At 41.1% G+C, this 19,029-nt stretch overlaps 1 protein-coding gene across 1 annotated transcript in view; it reads left to right on the top strand.

Annotated features, from left to right (window-relative positions):
* Window positions 1–19,029, top strand: part of CDH2 (cadherin 2) — a 172,341-nt gene that overhangs the window by 118,272 nt on the left and 35,040 nt on the right. Inside the window, exon 3 of the mRNA XM_032222808.1 lies at window positions 17,315–17,532. Coding sequence (XP_032078699.1) covers window positions 17,315–17,532 — 218 coding nt within the window. The remainder of the gene's footprint in view (window positions 1–17,314; window positions 17,533–19,029) is intronic.

Raw genomic sequence — 19,029 nt, 5'->3', positions numbered from 1 at the left:
TTTTTCAACGAGCGCAGGAGTTGATACTCCTGGACTTTTGTCTGCATCCCAGGCACCTGAGAGAGGTACCGTGGCATAAGCTGGATGTTTGCCGGGCAGTGTGTATTTATATGAAGCGTTTCATTTCGTAAGTCGGAAGCGTTCTTCGTGTCCTTCCAACCCGCTTCCATGGGCAAGAAGGTCATGTCTTCCACCATAGGATGCTGGCTCAGAGCGAGTATCAAGATGGCTTATGAACTTCAGGCCAAGCCGGTCCCTCCTCACATTACAGCGCATTCAACGAGGAGCGCAGCGACTTTGGCTGCTTGGGCTACTCAATTGCCAATTGAGGAGATTTGCCATGCCACCACGTGATCAAGCCCGTCTCCATTCATAAGGAACTACAGACTTGACATGTTCACCTCAGCTGAGGCGTCGTTTGGGAGGAGAGTTTTGCAGAGGGTCATAGCGAGCCCTGCGCCCTGGACTGTCCTTCTTCCCTCCCGAGTTCAACATAGCTTTGGCATGTCCTGTGCTTGGACACTCCAAGCAGCGCCTAGGAGAAAGACCGTTGGCTTACCTGAATGGTCGTTCTCTAGGCACTGCGGGAATGTCCAACCCCACCCTTGAAGTGGGGCCGTGAGGTCCTTTCTACCACTGTTTAGGAGTTGGACTTGTTCAAGTTATGGACTATTGGATCTTCTTCGTTTTTCGAAACTGAGCCTCTGAGGCAAGCAAGAGGCAGAGCTACAATAATTTTAAAACTCAGTTCCTTGGGCAGCAAGCTGAAGTTAACCCCATGATTGGACACTCCCGCAGCGCCTAGAGAACAACCATTCAGGTAAGCCAACGGTCTATTTCCAGCCTCCTACTACTACATCCTTGCCAACCCCCTTGCTCCTTCCCCACCTACTTACCTCTCTCCCAGCCTGGGATTTACAACTTCCTATCAGCTTTGTTTGTGAGAATCTGTCAGGAAGTCACTTCATCTAAGCATCATGGAATTTAGTTAATGATGATAATCTAAGCAGTGCGGTCATGTTTACAGCTGCAATGCTTCCCAATGGAAATTCCAATCCCAATTGCCACTGTAGTTGAGACTACTGTATCTGGATTCCAGGTAGAGTTTTCAGCAGTATTCCCTAAGCTGTTCCATGATACAGTATTATTCATAAGGCATTATTCAAGGAATATCCAGATATTAACGATCTACAATTTCCAGCCATTCCATCCAACAATGGCACTGGAAAAAAGTGGCTTATTCCCATGGTCATATGATCAAAATTTGGGTGCTTGTCAACTGGAATGTATTTATAGTGGTTGCAGAGTGTCAGGGACACGTGATAACAATTTGCGACCTTTCTGACTTCCCAAGCAAAGTCAACTTGGGAAACTGGATTTGCTTTGCAACTGCATGATTCCTTAATAACTGCAGTAATTAACAACCATTGCAAAAAGGCTATAAAAAGCCCTTTGTGTCCTGTTGATTTTGTATATCACTAGGTATTCACAGATCCATGTGTGTTGCACAGAGTCATAGGCTTTCTGTAATCAAAACAGGCTGTGTTCAAATTGATTTGTGCAAATCTTGTGTATTGGGTGATTGCTCTGCCTGTGACCAACTTATGTTTTGAGCCTCTAGTGCCCTGCTGAGCTGTACTGGACCATATGATTTTATAGCTTGGTGGGCATGGTATCTGATAAAAAATTCCCATGTTGTGTGAGGAAAGGTTATTGGCTGGATGGTACTGTTCCCTTCTGGGATCTTTCATAATCAACACTGACCTTCCTTGTATTAGCCAGTCTGGGTAGGAGCCTGCTGCTAGCAGCTGGTTCATCTATGCTGCTAGTCATTCATTCACTGCTTTCATGTCCAAAATAGATGCTGTCCAGATTTAAATTTTCTTGACTCACTGTTGCATGTCTGCTACTGTGATGATGATTGGTTCCTGTTCTAGGAGATTGCTGTGGTCTGTTCTCGGGTCCTGTGGCCATTTTGCACTTGTTATGTTTGACCCTTTGTTTAGCACTCTAGCTTCAGATGAAGTAAACTCAGTTCCCCTAGTAACTAAGTTTTATCCTTAATCTCTACCACCTTCTATAGTTCTACCAGTTTACTAACTTTTCTCCTAGATGCTTTGATCTTAGCCTCCAACTTCTTTTGGGGATTTTTTTCCTGTTCTTGATTGTATAGACCAGGAGTGTCAAACTCAATTCATTAAGAGCCGCATCAGAGTTGTGTTTTACTGCAGGGGCCAGGGTGGGCTTGATGTGACTTGTGTCAGGGCAAGGTGTGGTGACTCGAGTGCTCTGCCAGCAAAAACAGGCTCCCTGTTTTTGGGAGCAACAGTTTCCTGCAACCTTCTGTCAGCGAAAACTGAGCTCGGGAAGACTGCCCACAGCCAGTCCTTTGCTGTTTCCAGGGCGGCCCCACAGTCCAAATCTAAGCACCCTACGAGCCTTGAGTTTTACACCCCTGACATAGACAAACATCTGCAGGATTACAGAGGCTAAACCACATACCAATTTGAGCCATATGAGCATTCCCTGCTAATAGACTATAACTTTGCTACACTTTGGTTGGCATGTCATGAATATAAGCAAGGTAATTTTAAACTGTTCATGATATTCTATTCAAGCTAGAATTTCTAATCTACAGATTACTAAACACACCAATGTATTAATGCTTGCATCTTATGAACTATTAAACATAAACCCTGTCCCTAACAGTACTTATTTAATCTACTTTTTTAAAACACTTGGAAGAACTTTTTATTGGTTGCTGAAATATTGATTAAAATAAAAAGGCAATAAAATTATAAATTACACCTACTGTGAATTACATAGTGAATGTACATTAAATTATAATAGGTTCATTTGATAAGTATTGAAATTTTGAGGCAGTTGATCAGATTCTATCCACATGAAATTTATGGCCATTTTAAAAATAAAAAGTGTAGAGTTAAGGGCACCTCAGTGAAATGCATATTATATAAAACATAATATCTCCAGAGAACATGGGTACAGAACGAACTGTGTTTGTAAAAGTTTTCAGGTCCATATCTTACATAATACTGTTTTTAAAATGAGGCTTCGAACACCAGTATTTTAAACAAATGTATCTTCAAACACAATTCAAAAGTAGCAGACATGATTCTAAATAAATATGTGTCCTTTGCTGATAAACATTTTTTATGTACGAGGCATAAAAACCGTGTTACATATTATGACTGAGAATGTTCACCAGTACTCATACTAAAATTAAATCTGGATAATGAAATCTATTTATGAATAACATTGTATTCAGGTTTCTCATTCTGGCATATGTATGTACCATACTCGGGGATCTTCAAATTCAGGTAATTGGTTCTGTCTGTAATAGAGTCCTCAAAGGTAAATATTCTATTCCTGCCCTTAAGCCTTTTCTAAAAGTAGAATTTTAGCCCTCCAATAATCCATTAAGCTTGTTGCCATTTTCATCCATTATCTCATCCTCTATAGCAAAATATCAAGTGTAGTGTTTTGTATTTTTCCAATACAAAACTAGATAGAACTACTGGAAAATCTACTGTGTTTCCCCGAAAATATGACATGTCCTGATAATAAGGCCATCCACATTTTTCTGGTGGACAAAAATATAAGCCCTCCCCTGCAAATAAGCCTCCTGGACAACCCCCCACCTCCGGCCAGGCAGAGTGCCACTCACCAACCTAGCGGCATCCCGAAGGTGCCAAGCCATGGGAATGGGGCAGAAGGTGATTGCGTTGCTTGCTGCCTTCAGGATACTGCAAGGTTGGTGAGCGGTGCTATGCCCAGTTGGAGAGGGGGGTTGCTGGGCTGCTCTCTAGCGAGTGGGCTCCCAAAGAGCTGGGCACAGCCTCAGGGGCGAACAGCTGTGTTGCGCTGTCACAGCAGTGTAGCACAGCAGCCATGAAGCGACCACGCTCATGAGCAGCCAACTGGCAAATCCTCTTTCCAACTGGGCATAGCGCTGTTCACCAAGCTTGGGGTATTACCAAGCCGCATGAGGCCTGTTCGCCACTGCCAGGCTCCCGCAGCTTGGCACCTTCGAAATGCCAGTGAATGGCGCTCTGCACAGCTGAAGAGGGGGATTGCACGAGCGGCTGTTCCGGTCCTGCTCGCGCACCTCCCAGCTTCACAATCCCCTGGCCCAGCTCTCCCTGCAGAGCCAAAGCACTTCCGCTCCCGCTGCCGCCACCATCATCCCAGCATGGCTTTTTCAGTGGCTTCTAAACTGAGTCTTCCGGCTGTGGCCCCTCTGGGCGTATGCTCTATGGTTGTACGTTCAGGGAGTATGCTCTGCCAGCAGCCTGCCTACAATCATCGAGCGTACTCCCAGAGCGGCCACTGCTGGAAGACTCCATTTGGAAGCCGCCAAAAAAGCCATGCTGGGATGGTGGCAGTGATGGCAGGAGTGGAGGTTCTCTGGCTCTGCAGGGAGAGCTGGGCCAGGGCATCATGAGGCTGGGAAGCGAACAGACGCTCATGCAGCTTAGCGATACCCCTAGGTCAGTGAATGGCCAGCTGGAAAGGAGGTTTGCCGGGTGGCTGCTCGTGAGTGGTTGCTTCATGGTTGCTGTGCTGCGCTGTTGTGACAGCGCAACACAGCCGTTCGCCCTTGAAGCTGCGCCCGGCTCTTCAGGAGCCTGCTCATAAGAGAGAAGTCCCCCAGCAACCCCAAAACAATAAGCCCTCCCCTGATAATAAGGCCCAAGCCATATTTTGTGGGTAAAAAGAAAATAAGATCCTATCTTATTTTCAGGGAAACACAGTAGTAAAAACGTATGTTAAATTCAGCATAGGAAACAATACTCATATATGAAAGTACACATTCTATTTTTTATTTTATAGTGTTACACTAAATGTTGATACTTTAGCAAGGAATCCTGATGCCAGTTTCCAAGTAGATACTGAGTATTACCTCAATACATTGCATAATTTGCACAAAATTGTTTTGTATTGTGTCTTAAAATATGTCTAATTTTGTACTGATAAAATAAAATCCCCCTAGCAGAGTCTTACAAGCTTTCACATTTCTTGTATCCTGAATTGATACATTTCTACTGTTTATCACTTATTATCTCCATATTTATGTGTAAGTAGTTCTGTCTAGTGTTTTGATGGATATAATGATTTCAAAGTATTTTTGTTGTGCTCCTTTTATTTCTAGCAAAAGTCTAACACTGCAACTGTCCCTCATACATACTACATAAATCTTTATCTGAATGTAGGGAGGCACCTGACAAAAGGGGGGGCACTCTGTATTTGATGATGCTTGATAATCAGTTTTGTGCAAATCATTTACTGTGAGGGGATGTGCATTTGAAGAGGTAATAGAGGGGAGTCAGCACAGATCTATCTTAGGAATGAAGGAAGCAATGCATTCCAGAAAGAATCCCCAATTAAGAGACTGCACAGTCCCAGGGTGGTTAGGGGAAAGTGGAAGAGGTGCAGGGTTATCTATACTCTAGATTCTATCACCATATACCTATTAGGGTAGAGGTTTATAGCTTTAGTTTGGCAAAATTAGGTATAAGGAAATAAAGGATGGAATTTACTGTGTCTTTGGCTTGGGCCTGACATTTACACAGAGTGTGCACTCAAAATATATGTGATTTCTTTTCCAGTCCCCTTGTCAATGTAAGGTGCTAATCCAGCTCAGGTTTTTGCATGGATGATAGGAAGGATTTACTCATTTGCCACTTTAAAAGATCTTTCATGTTTAATTTGCATCAGGAGGGATCTAAAACCTAAATCATTGTAGGCAGTTTGCAAGCATCAATAGGTTAGTTCCAACATATAGCAAGGAGGTAGAACAATTTACCAGGATTATTCACTTTAAGGCCTTAAGATTAAACATAATTTGGATGTGGGTTCACAAGAAGTACAAAATATTTTGTATTTAAAAAGAGTATGAAAGACAATGTTTTAGGGTTAAGTTGCATCTATTATAAGGTGACCAGATTTTAACATTGGTAAAGAGGGACACCATTGACAAGGGGGGGGGGGGTCTTCATTAAAAATTTGGTCAATATGGTCCTTGGATCCCTTCAAAGGGAGGGTTTCCAGCCCCTTTCACAAAGGGGAGCCAGTTCCAGAGAAGCAACTCAAAGCCCCCAATATCCTCCCTCAGTTCCCCTCCCCCTCCAGGCCCCAATTGAGTAATGTGGGATTATGGGGTGGGGGTCTCCTCCCCAAATTCAGGGGCTCCCCCAGAAGGAACAGAAGCTCCCCTCTTGCCTGACCTTCAAAGCCTCAAATTTGAGATTCAGAAGAAAAAGTGAAGTTTTTGAAGAAGCAAAAATCCTTTTGCTCAAATGCCTCTTTTTCCTTCTGGGGATTCAGGGCTGAAAATGCCTCTCTTTCGCTTTCACTTTTCCTTCCTCTTTCCAGGCAGCCCACTCCCACCCAGACACTGGGGGCAAGGGGAGGGCGGGAGGGGGGTCTGGCTGCGGCTCCCCACCTCGGCTACCATTGGGAAAAGGGGTGGGATCCCTCTCTGTCCTCCTGTAAGGGGGGGGGAATTGTGGGAGTTGCAGATTACAGGACAATTGTTTCCTGAATCCAAACTGCTTGTTAGAAAGCAGGTTGTTTGTTTCTAAGTGAAGGGTGAAGGGCTGATTTATAATTGATTCCGTGATTTTAGAGGTGAGGCAACACAGCGAGGTTGGTCTATAGTTTTTTTCTTTCCTCCTCGCATGAAAGAGGAAAAAAGGATGATAATAATCTGTGGGTTTCATTATTTCTTTAAGGCCCTCAGTCATGTCTTTGATACGTTCCCCATACCTGGGAAACAGCTAAGTCCCCTGGTTTGATTGTTTACGAATTGCTGGTTCAGTTCACTGAGATTTCATGGCTCAGTGTTTTCTGTGAGAATAAGGTCTCTCTTTTCTCTCCCCCTCCCTCTCATTTCTGTTTTTCTCTATTTTTCCTCTCCCTTTCTCTTCTTCCTTTCTATCTTTCCTTCCCTTTCCCTCTTTCTTTTTCTTTCTTTCTAGCAAATCCAAAATAAAGTTATTAATTGTAGGAAACTGCTTCTCTGTAATCTTTTCATAGTGAACTCTAAGTTGATAGAAGCTGGCAAGATTGTACTAACAGCAATAGGATATATATTTTGATTTCTTTTGAGTTTGACAATATAATACGTTATCCAAAATTATAAATAATCTTATTTTCAGATGCATTTTTTGGCCATCTGTTATTTTCTTTAAAAAAATCAGACTTGCTTCCAATTTTGTGCCATCTGGCAAACTGCAGTTTTCTTGGCAAGAGGTCTAGCTTGCCATTGCTTTCGTCATAGGTCTGAGAAAGTTTTTCTTTCTTTCTTTCTTTCTTTCTTTCTTTCTTTCTTTCCCCCTGATTTATTTCCCTCTCTTTTCCCTCTATCTCATTCTCTCCCTTCAGCTCTCTTTCATTTCTTTCTCCCTCTAATTTGTTTCCCTCTATTTTCCCTCTCTCCCATTCTCTCCTTCCAGCTCTCTTTCATTTCTCTCTCTGTCTCTCCCTCATTCTCCCCTTTTCTCTTTCATCTCTTTCTTGCACCTGCAAGCAAAATACCCTCCTGGGCTGGGATCATGGCGGCGGGGACAGCGACTCCTTCCGCTGCCACCACTGAGAAGTGAGTAGCTGGCTGCGCTGCACAGGAGACTCCTCAGCGCCAGACTCCGGTCGGTCCCCTTCGTGTTGGCTCAGGAAAGAGCCAGAGCAGCCGTCTCTGGATGCAGAGAGGGAAGAGCTCCAGAGCCCTGCGCAAGGAGAGCCCTGTGCAGCGCAGGAGAACTGGAGCTCTTCCCTCCCTGCACCCAACCAGCTGCTGCTGCTCCCCATTCCCCTCCTTCCTGAGCCAACCCAAAGGGGACCGCAGCTCCCGCTGACTTGAATCTGGTGCTGAGGAGTCTCCTGTGCAGCGTGGCTCCCCTGCGCTGTGTCTCCATTTACTCCCTTCATTGCACAGTGGTGACAGCAGGAGGAGAGTCGTTGCCTCCTCCGCCTTGATCCTGGCCCAGGAGGGTATTTCGCTTGCACATGCCCAAGAGATGAGCACGAGAAAAGGGCTGGAGCTCTTCCCGACACTGAGTTGCCTGCGAAGGACGTGGAATGGCAAAAGCAGGCGAGAGGCTCGTGCCTTCTTGGGGTGGAGAACAGATTGCGCGATTGGGTCAGCAGGGAGCCTCTCTTTCCCCCCTCCTCTCCTCCATTCCGGCTCCTACGTCCCCCCCCTCTCTCTGATCTTGGGCGCTGGGCCGCCTTCAGTGAGAGGAGCAGCAGAAGCCCCTCCCCTACTGGCACAAGGTTCCGTTGTTTCCTCCTCCGGCGGCTTGCGCGGTGATCCCACCTCGCAGACTTCCAACCAGTAACCCCCTCCTCCCGAAGCAGCACACCTGGGAAACAGCTAATCCCCCTGGTTTGATTGTCTACGAATTGCTGGTTCAGTTCCCCTGAGCAATGAAGCCTCTCCCTTCCTATTCTCCCGCCATTCCCTAGCTTGTCGTGCATTCTTTAAAAAAATCGGGACTTTTTAAAAACGCCGCGGGACAAATTATTAAAAATTGGGACTGTCCCCCCAAAAGCGGGACATCTGGTCACCTTAATCTACTATCAACCAGTGCAATAAAAGGAAGCCCAAGGTTTCCCAAGTGATTTCATGCCTAAGGCAGAACTAGAATTCATGGTCTTCCATTTTCTAGCCCAGTTCATTAACAACTACTTTGGCTTTCTAATCCATAATATGAATGATATAAATTTTACAGCCTTTTTTAAATAAATGCTCAGAGTTGAAATTTTCTGATGCAGGAGTCTCTTTGGCACCTTGTTGTTGTAATTGTTGATCATCAATTGTTAAATAGATATTTATTTCAGCAGGTTTTCATTAAATTTGGTTGATTTTATTGGTATGTCTTCAGACTATTTTTGTTTTATCATTTAACTTTGTTGTGAATAGCCTTGGACATATTTGGGTGCAAAGTAGTTTTTTTATCTGTATTAATAAACTATTAATATTTAGTATTAACGTTTTATTAATCAGAATTGTACATTCAAAGAAAGTAATTTTGATTATTTTGATGCTCATTTTTATAGAATTGCATTATTTTGTCCCTCTTCTTTTAATTTTGGTGGCTTCAATAGAATTCCACAAGAGTATACAGGTTTCTGCTTGCCATCTGTTTATTAAATAACTTCCATAGCCCAAGAGGGGCTGGATTCTCTCTATTATATTTGCATTGAAAAATAAAAGCTGTTATCTAAATACAAACGTATTATTTCCTCTAAGATGCTTAGCCCTTTCTGTTATATTTTTCCACTGAAATGAAGGCAAAAGAAGAGTGAATACTATGAAGGATTTTGTGTCAGTGAGTGGGAGTGGCAAAACTTGAAAAGAATCATTGAATCGAATATAATTTGGGTTGTGTTGGAGTTACCTAATCTGTGTTTTTGCTGACTGTCACTATTCCTATTTTAAAGAGCTGCATAGGCATTTCTATGAAACAGAAGTAACTTTATCCCCATTTTCTTTCTGGCATGCTTATTATGACTGTTCAGTAAGCAAAGAGGATCATGGAAGTGAAATTAAATAGAACGTTTTAGTAAAAATGTGTAAATGAGATTCACTAAACATTTTTTAAGTTGTACTTTACCTTATAGGTAGTTTTAAAAATAGACCATTTATGTTGATTTGATTAGCTGAGGAATAGGGGAATAGCATTAACTAGAATGTTTTTTTTAAAAAAATGATTGCAAAACATAATGTAAAATCAAGACTCCAAATCTTGAAATGTAATTTTGATGAATTAAATAAACTTGTGCCTTCAGTACCTTCTATAAATTGTAGGCAGACATTCTAACCAAGTTTTACAGTGACCATACTGATTGCATTGATTTTTTTTAAGGTATATTCTATTAATACAATAAGCCTTAAATTTTTGTTACATTACACCTTCTTGGGAAACAAAATGATGTAATGTAATAATTGGTGAAATTATTGTTCTAAGGTGGCATAAATACTTGCCAAAAGTTTTGGTGCAAATTAATTACATTGTTCAATTCATTTACCATTGTTGAACAGTATTTTCCACATGTATTGCTACTGTTAACCGTCATTAAATTGCTAGCTACCAGGCTCTTCAAATAGTCTGCCTAGTAATTTTTAGAGTTGCAGTCTTAACATATTTAGAAGATGTTAAACAAAGTTAATTTTATCCTATACTTTATGTGCTTACCTGCAAAATAATCTCTATAGAATTGAGCTAATTTCTGAATTATCATGAAGGTTTAATTCAATAACAGCATATTAACAAAACAAAATATTGTTGAATACTCCTGATGCCTTAAAAAAGAAAAAGAAATGGAGAGAGATAAGGTGTAGGACAAGTCAGCTACTGTCCTAATTTTTTTGCAAGGCAGCAAAGTATTTTGTGTATTTTATGCATGCCTAGGATTTATATTGGAAGCTAGTTTCCTAGGGCAGGAATGCAAAAAATCTATACAAGCAATTGCCACATAGATCTGAATATAGGAAATCTTATACCAGTTTGCTATTTATTCATGGAAAACATGGGGAAGGGGGGCCGCAGGTTAAATCCAAGAGGATATCATGTTGGGAATCAACTTTAATGTTATTTCAAGTTTATGTGAAGCTTCAGGCAAATTCAAGTTTCTTATAGGGAGCCTGATAGTCCATGCTTGCTAATAGTAGCCACCAGTATTTCTCTTCTTAAATACTTGTTTTGTTGCATTTCTGTTAGTTTTTTTAATTCCCAGTCTTTTTAGGTAAGAGATGCTGGCCTAGAAACCAAGAGCTTGTGAGTGCCTTGAGCATGAAAGCTGGCTTGGTGACCTTGGGCCACTCATTTTCTTTCAATTCAACTCAGTTCACAGGGTTGTTTTTATGAGAAAAATAGAAGGCATGAGCGTTTGGATAACAATAGCACCTAGACTTATATACCGCTTCACAGTGCTTTACAGTCCTTTCTAAGTGGTTTACAGAGTCACCCTGTTTCCCCCAACAATCTGGGTCCTCATTTTACCGACCTCAGAAGGAAGGAAGGCTTGAGTCAACCTTGAGCCTCTCAGAATTGAACTCTTGGAGTAAGCAGTGAGTTAACCTGAGATAATGCATTCTAACAACTACACCACCACAGGTCTTTCACTTTGAGTTGATCAAAATATATAAAAGGAGGCCATAGTAATAATATAATAGAAAAAATAATGCCAGATTTGAGAAGATAATAGCAGATAGCAAATAGCAATGTCTACAAAGAAGCTGAAGAAACAATGGATCAGCTAGTTACTTACCGCAAGAAGATCAAGCAGTCTGATTACAAACGGGGCTGTGCTCATCTCCGTTTCTAAGCCTAAGAGCCAGCGCTGTCCAAAGCGGTCTCTGTGGTCATATGGCCAGCATGACTAAACGCCGCATGGAACACTGTTAGCTTCCCACCAAAGGTGGTCCCTATTTTTCTACTTGCATTTTTTGCGTGCTTTCGATCTGCTAGGTTGGCTAGCAGTGAATACAACATGAGACAAGTAATGGGAGCTCACTCTGTTACGCGGCACTAGGGACTCAAACCGCCAAATTGCCAACCTTTCTAACAACAAGCTCAGCGTCTTAGCCACTGAGCCACCGCATCTCCTGATTACAAACAACATCATAACAAATGGGACATTTCTGCGAGAAATACCATTTGTCTGCAAGCAAGAATTGGTGGAAACACAAAATAGAGAAAATAATAAAAAATGAAGGAGCTAAAGAGATAAGGAACTTTAGAATTCAAACAATTTGAATTGTGGTTGGGATGCAACATGGTAACACAGTTAAGTGTCACTGTTATAATGGTAATTGCCTGATAAATGAAACAATTTAATTGAAGATTATTAGTGAAATATACGAGATTACAAATGTATAACTATTATGAATTATTTATATAATTAGAAATATATGTACATAGTTTATTTCTTCAACTTACTATAAATGAGATTGCATACCATATTTTTCGGAGTATAAGATGCACCTTTCCCCCCCCAAAAAAGAGGGTGAAAATCTGGATGTGTCTTATACAGAATTTTTCACCTCCCGAAATCCCCCCTCCTTCACAAAAATGGATGTGCAGAGTCTTTGAGAGGCCTGCAAAGTGCTCCGGGGGGCTGGGGAGAGGAAAAAATGAGCAAAAGATGGGCTGGTTTTTGCTCATTTTTGCCCCACCCCAACCCCCAGGAGCACTCTACAAGCCTCCCAAAGCCAGGGTTTTGCAAAAAACTGACCTTTTTTTCCTCGTTTTTGCTCACCTCCTCCCCAGCCCTAAGAGCACTTTGCAGGCCTCTCAAACTCTCTGCATGCCTCATTTTTCACAAAAAACGATGCGTGCAGTGGGTTTGGGAGACCTGCAGAGTGCAAAAACTTTTTTTTAAATTTACCTCTTCAAAATCTTGGTGCGTCTTATACTCTGGTGCATCTTATACTCCGAAAAATACAGTACTTCACACTTTGCTCTTCAGTACATATGCCATGTTGTTGCACATCAGATTTAATAAAATATAGGTAGTCCTTGACTTAACAACCACTCATTTTTTTTTTAGAGTTTTATTTGGCATTTATAGGCCGCCCTTTTCCCTGAGGGGACTCAGGGCGGCTTACAACTCATGGGAGGGAGTGCAAGACAAAACATAAAATGTGAATAAAATAAAATAAAACAGTAAAACACAACATTCATTCAGCATTCGGGCGGGGCGGATTAGGATCTTATCCCCAGGCCTGACGGGATAGCCAGATCTTGAGGGCTGTGCGGAAGGTCTGGACGGTGGTGAGGGTACGAATCTCCATGGGGAGATCGTTCCAAAGGGTTGGAGCTGCTACTGAGAAGGCTCTCCTCCGCGTAGTCGCCAGTCGGCACTGACTGGTGGATGGGATTCGGAGGAGGCCCAGTCTGTGCGATCTGATGGGACGGAGGGAGGTAATCGGCAGAAGGCGGTCTCTCAAGTATTCACATCCACTACCATGGAGGGCTTTATGGATGGTAAGTAGCACCTTGAAGCACACCCGGAGATCAACAGGTAGCCAGCGCAGCTCGCGGAGGATAGGTGTTATGTGGGCGAACCGCGGTGCGCCCACAATCACTCGCGCGGCCGCATTCTGGACTAGCTGAAGTCGCCGGATGCTCTTCAAGGGCAGCCCCATGTAGAGCACATTGCAGTACTCCAGCCTAGAGATCACAAGGGCTCGAGTGACTGTTGTGAGGGCCTCCCGATTCAGGTAGGGCCGCAACTGGCGCACCAGGCGAACCTGGGCAAATGCCCCCCTGGTCACAGCTGACAAATGATGGTCGAAAGTCAGCTGTGGGTCCAGGAGGACTCCCAAGTTGCGAACCCTGTCTGAGGGGTGTAAAATTTGACCCCCCCAGCCTGAGTGATGGAACATTGGCCAAATTATTGGGAGGGAAACACAACAGCCACTCGGTCTTGTCTGGGTTGAGCACCAGTTTGTTAGCTCTCATCCAGTTCTTAACAACCTCAAGACCCAGGTTCATCACGTCCACCGCTTCATTGAGTTGGCACGGGGCAGACAGATACAACTGTGTGTCATCCGCGTATTGATGGTATTTTATCCCGTGCCTCCGAATGATCTCGCCCAGCGGTTTCATGTATATGTTAAATAGTAGGGGGGATAAGACCGAGCCCTGCGGCACCCCATAAGTTAGGGGCCTCGGGGACGATCTCTGCCCCCCAACCAACACCGACTGCGACCTGTCCGAGAGGTAGGAGGAGAACCACCGTAAAACAGTGCCTCCCACTCCCACCTCCCGCAGTCGTCGCAGAAGGATACCATGGTCGATGGTATCGAAAGCCACTGAGAGGTCAAGGAGAACCAGGATGGACGCATGGCCTCCATCCCTGGCTCTCCAGAGATCATCGGTCAATGCGACCAAAGCGGTTTCTGTGCTGTAACCAGGTCTGAAGCCGGACTGGAAGGGGTCAAGATAGCTAGCTTCCTCCAAGGACCGTTGAAGCTGGAAGGCCCCACCTTCTCAACAACCTTCCCAACAAAGGGGAGGCTGGAGACTGGACGGTAGTTGTTAAGAACGGCTGGATCCAAGGATGGTTTCTTCAGGAGGGGTCTCACCACCGCCGCTTTAAGTGCGGCGGGGAAGTGCCCCTCCCGAAGGGAGGCGGTAACGACCGCCTGGATCCAGCCTCGTGTCACCTCACTGCTGTTGGCAACCAGCCAGGAGGGACACGGGTCCAGTATGCAGGTGGAGGTACTCACAGCTCGTATGGCCTTGTCCACATCCCCTGAGGCAACATCCTGGAACTCAGCCCAGAGATGGTCTGCCAAGTTATCCCCCTGTGTCTCGGCTGGATCTGCAGAGGTGGAGTCCAAGTCCGACCGAAACCGAGCAACCTTGTCCGCCAAGAACTGGACAGACTCCTCAGCCTTACCCTGTAGGGGGTCCCCGCATCCCTCCTATTTAGGAGGGAGCGGGTTATCCTAAACAGGGCGGCTGGGCGGGACTCGGCGGACGCAACCAAGGTGGCAATATGTGTTCTTTTAGCTGTCCTTAATGCCCTGATGTATTTATTGACAATTCAAAGTTATGACAATCTTTGAAAAAGTGATTTACAATTTCTCCTCAAAGTTATGACCATTTTCCACCCCATGATCATGTGATTGCAATTCAGGCACTTTGCAACCCAACCACATTTCACCGCCAATTGCATTATTCTATGGGCATTTGATCACTATTTGCAACTTTTTCAGCCAGTTTCCAATAAGCGGCAGAAATTGGGGAAATGACCACATGATTCAGTGATTTGCTTAACACCAATGGAAAAAAATGGTCAAACAGATCTGGTCAGATGATTAGGTTAATGATTGCATTCCTTAGCAACCACAATTTCAATCACAATTATGAACAAAAATAGAGGACCTTATATAATAACCCAAGGAAATTAGGACATATAGCGTAACTGAATAAATATTTTTCCCATTATTAGTTGACTTTCCATTATGGTTTTCATATAAGGGAAAGGGATCACAATAACCCACAGAATTGCGATCTCGCAAGATAAAAATAATTAATCCTGATTTACTTACAGTTACCTATTTTTAAAATGCAAGAAATATTTATATAGCTAATTTTTGGTCTGATAGCTACACTTAACATACGTCCATGGTGAAACATTTGTATAAATACCCTATCAAAACATGATTCAACATATCATTTTTCACTAATTGGATAATTTGTTTTTATGTATCCCAGGTATGTATTGAATTCTTGTTCACATAACTCACTGCATAGAATTTTCTGCTAAAATATTTCGTGTAGCTTGATCCTTCCCTCCTTGTAATTAGAAAACTAAGAATTTTTATCTTTCTATATGTGAAAGGGCATTTCCCTTTTAAATGAGCAGATAAATAAAAGTCCAACAATGAGAGAGGAAAATATTTAATTGCCAGAAAATTTTAAGGGCATGGGGGGGAAATGAAGGGAGTAGGGAACAATGCTATTTCAGTCCCTTGCCTTTACATTTCAGTACTATTTCCAAAAAAACTGCTTCTTGATGTCTCTATTCAGGTAGTCTTTTTTTAATGGTTGGTCACTCAGTAACTATTTGAAATTATGATGGACTCCCAAAAGATAACCTGGTTCCACGTGCACCCACCAAAAATACAAAAACAAATTAAATTACATTGGCTTATATTTTATAATTTACCTTATTTGGATATTCTTTATAAGCATTTTTATTTTTTACTGTGAAAAAATGTTTTTATTGCTTTCTGAGTGATGCATTTAAATTGCAGTGCAGCTAAAGACAAATGTCACAATACTGTGAATAAAGTGTCATCCTTTTCATCAATTTAGGAAAATAACAGCATTAATAATGACTTTCTACAAGGGGATTTGTTAATATAAAATATAACCAATAATAATAATTTAAAAGATATTTTTTCTCTTAAAAGCAGAATATGAGCTTGTTAACGGATCCAAGTTCTTTACAAACCCAATTTCTCAGCAGTAGCCTAAAAATCACCTAAATAACATGTTGTATTATCCCTCCATCTATGCATACACAATCATACACAGAGGGAAGTAACATGACTACTTGCAGAGAATGATTTCCCGAGGACACTGTCAGTTTTATAAATTTTCAGCAAGATGCTTGAATTTTATAGCACCTAGTTGCCTCAAGAAAGAATATCAATAAGGAAGATACTAGCTAGAAACATTGTGATATCCATTTCCTAAGCTTTCTCAGATAAATTCTGGAATCCAGTTAGTGATTGTCCAAATTATATTCATATACTCCTATGAGACTCCTTCAGGTCTATTTGAAGAAAACTATTAGTTTCATAATTTAAAGGGAAGGAAAGGAGAAGAAAAAATATGTTAACTAATGTAGTGGCATGCAATTTATATCTCAAAGGTGCTTTTTCAAGAGTCAACTGGACTTTCTGTTTTTTCTTTGAAGACATTTCGCTTCTCATCCAAGAAGTTTCTTCAGAGAGCTGAAGAAGCCTCTTGGATGAGAAGCAAAACATCTTCAAAGAAAAAAAAAGAAAGCCCAGTTGCCTCTTGAAAAAGCACCTTTGGATCAGCTATGACCTGGATGACTGAGACTCTCCATAGACATGCAATTTATAGGTTCTGTATTTAAAGCTTTTTATATCTTTTGGTAGTTCTTGTTAGTTGGTGCTTTGACCACTATGTTATACAGCTAATTGCTCATAAGCAGTCATGTAAATTACTATAGATGTGGTTCTACTTTTCTCAGAATATATTGAACAATGTTAAGGTGAATTTTCAAGATTTTTTTAATTGAAATATAATATTTGTTGAGGAAGAACAATTCTTCAAATTGCGAGGCAAATCAGCAATATTATTTACAACTAATAATACCCCAACAGGTACTTTATATCATTTAAAGTATTCTTATATTTTGCATTGTTGTAATCTGAGATTTGCAAATTAATGGTCCAAAGGATACCAAACCTCAGGCTTTCATGTTCTAGAGCAGAAAAGGTAGAAGGCAATTGTTTCAGAAATATTTGAAGAAAAATTGGAAAGTAATGATAAAACAATTGTTATATAATGCTTTGTTTAGTTATGAAACAAATAAAAAATTATATACTATTTAAAACTAACCTTAATGTACCAGGGTTTGCATAAAACAAATCAGTAGGCAAACTTAATTAAAAATCATGCTTTATTTTTCATACTTAAAATTAACCAACGATAAAGTTGACTTATCTACAACAATTTATTCATAATATAAGGGTTTAAAACCTTTTTCATTATAGCTGTTGTGTTTTATGTATTTGCAGTAAGATTTAGAAACTGTGAAGCAAGCAGAAAAGTCCATTTTGAAAGCAGCGCACCAGCAGATTTCAGAATTGGTGAAGATGGTGTGGTATATGCAGCTAGAAGCTTTCAGCTTTCTCCAGAACCCACTGAATTTTTCCTGTATGCCAGTGACAAAGAAACAAAGGAACAGTGGCAAGTGATCATAAAACTAGGTCTTGATCCAAAGGATACCATAAAGGTAAAATGTCTTAATATATTTTAGAAATATATATGAGAAAGGGGTTCATAATTTATCAATTCTTTTGGAATTTGTATTTAATTTTATGTTCTAAATATTATTAATTTTCAAAATATGTTTTTCCATCATCCCATATCACTGAAAATATAGTTGTTTACATTTAAAATTTGCATTGGTACAGGAGTATATTTTTAAAAGGAAGAAATATGAATTGGAATGTGTCTTTTAAATTTTAAATCCCTGGAAAGCACTCAATATTTATTCAAGCAGTTAAATCTAAGCAAAAAATAAATAAATAAGCCATTTGCTTTTCAGGCCCATCAGTCAAGTTTATAACATTGGAACTTCAGATTTACAAATGTAGCAGAAAAAGCAATTCTGGCAGAAAGTATTGGCTTTGCTTTGTGCCTCAGTAATAAAATGTTGGGGTGTGCATGTGTGTAAACTATTCATGACTCCACTGCCACTTTAGAGAAAGGAGCCTCCCTCTTGTATAAAGTGCTCTCAGCCAAGCTGGAAAGAAATCTTGCTCAGCCTTGTTGCCAGTAGGCATTGAATGTGCACATTGTTTGGTATTCTGCTACTTGTTCTTTTAAAAAGTATACTGGATAATTTATGTCAATACATATGTACACAATAAAATTAACAGTTATAGGCATAAGATTGAAAATATTGGAAAAAATGGATTTGATTCATTCATAACATTAATTTATATTAATATCCCAACATGGAATAAGAAATGTATTTACATTTAAATAATCAAGAGTTAGCTCCTGAACATGGACAAAGGCTTATAGTAATGAAAACTTTCATGCTGGTAATCTTGCTTTTTCCAGAGAATTGGAATTTGCATTGCTGTTTGCTGGACTGTGACTTTCCAAACCTGTAATCATATTTATGCAGTCACAGAGCTTGCTGTTCAGCTAGGATATCATATTTTTTCCCAGCTTGTTTAACTGCATGACCAGAACATAAGCAAGCCCAGTCTTTTAAACAAGGTCTCAAATACACCTATGTGTGTATATTTAGTATGACTTAATAAGTTGTCTGAAATTTCATCTTTTTGAGGACTGTATAAATTGGAGGAGAGATACTTTAAAATTATTGGCAGGCCAAGCAAGTTACTTGGCTGATTGAATGCATTTGGTTGGTAGGCCAGCATAAAGTTAATTTGTTATTCTGCATTTCTAGCTCAGAAGTATCACCAGCTATATAGCTAGACTTGCATATGTATATACGTGCTGGGTATTGTTTCTAGGACTCTTAATTCACAACATGGTCCTGAGCACATTCACTAAAGCTTTGTTGAAAGGTCAACATATCGGTGTTTCAAACAAACAAAATACATTTCTATTTATTTATTGATAAATTATCTTAGTGCTTCAAGTCTCCAAAATGTTTTCCTATTAGATTATCTTCTGTAAAGTAGTTAAGATTACTTAGTTGCTGAAAACATCTGGCTTCCATAATGTAAAAAGAAACCATTATTTTTTCTAT

Source organism: Thamnophis elegans, chromosome 8 (genome assembly GCF_009769535.1).
Source record: "Thamnophis elegans isolate rThaEle1 chromosome 8, rThaEle1.pri, whole genome shotgun sequence".
NCBI lineage: Eukaryota > Metazoa > Chordata > Lepidosauria > Squamata > Colubridae > Thamnophis > Thamnophis elegans.
This window is presented reverse-complemented; position numbering and strand designations above follow the sequence as displayed.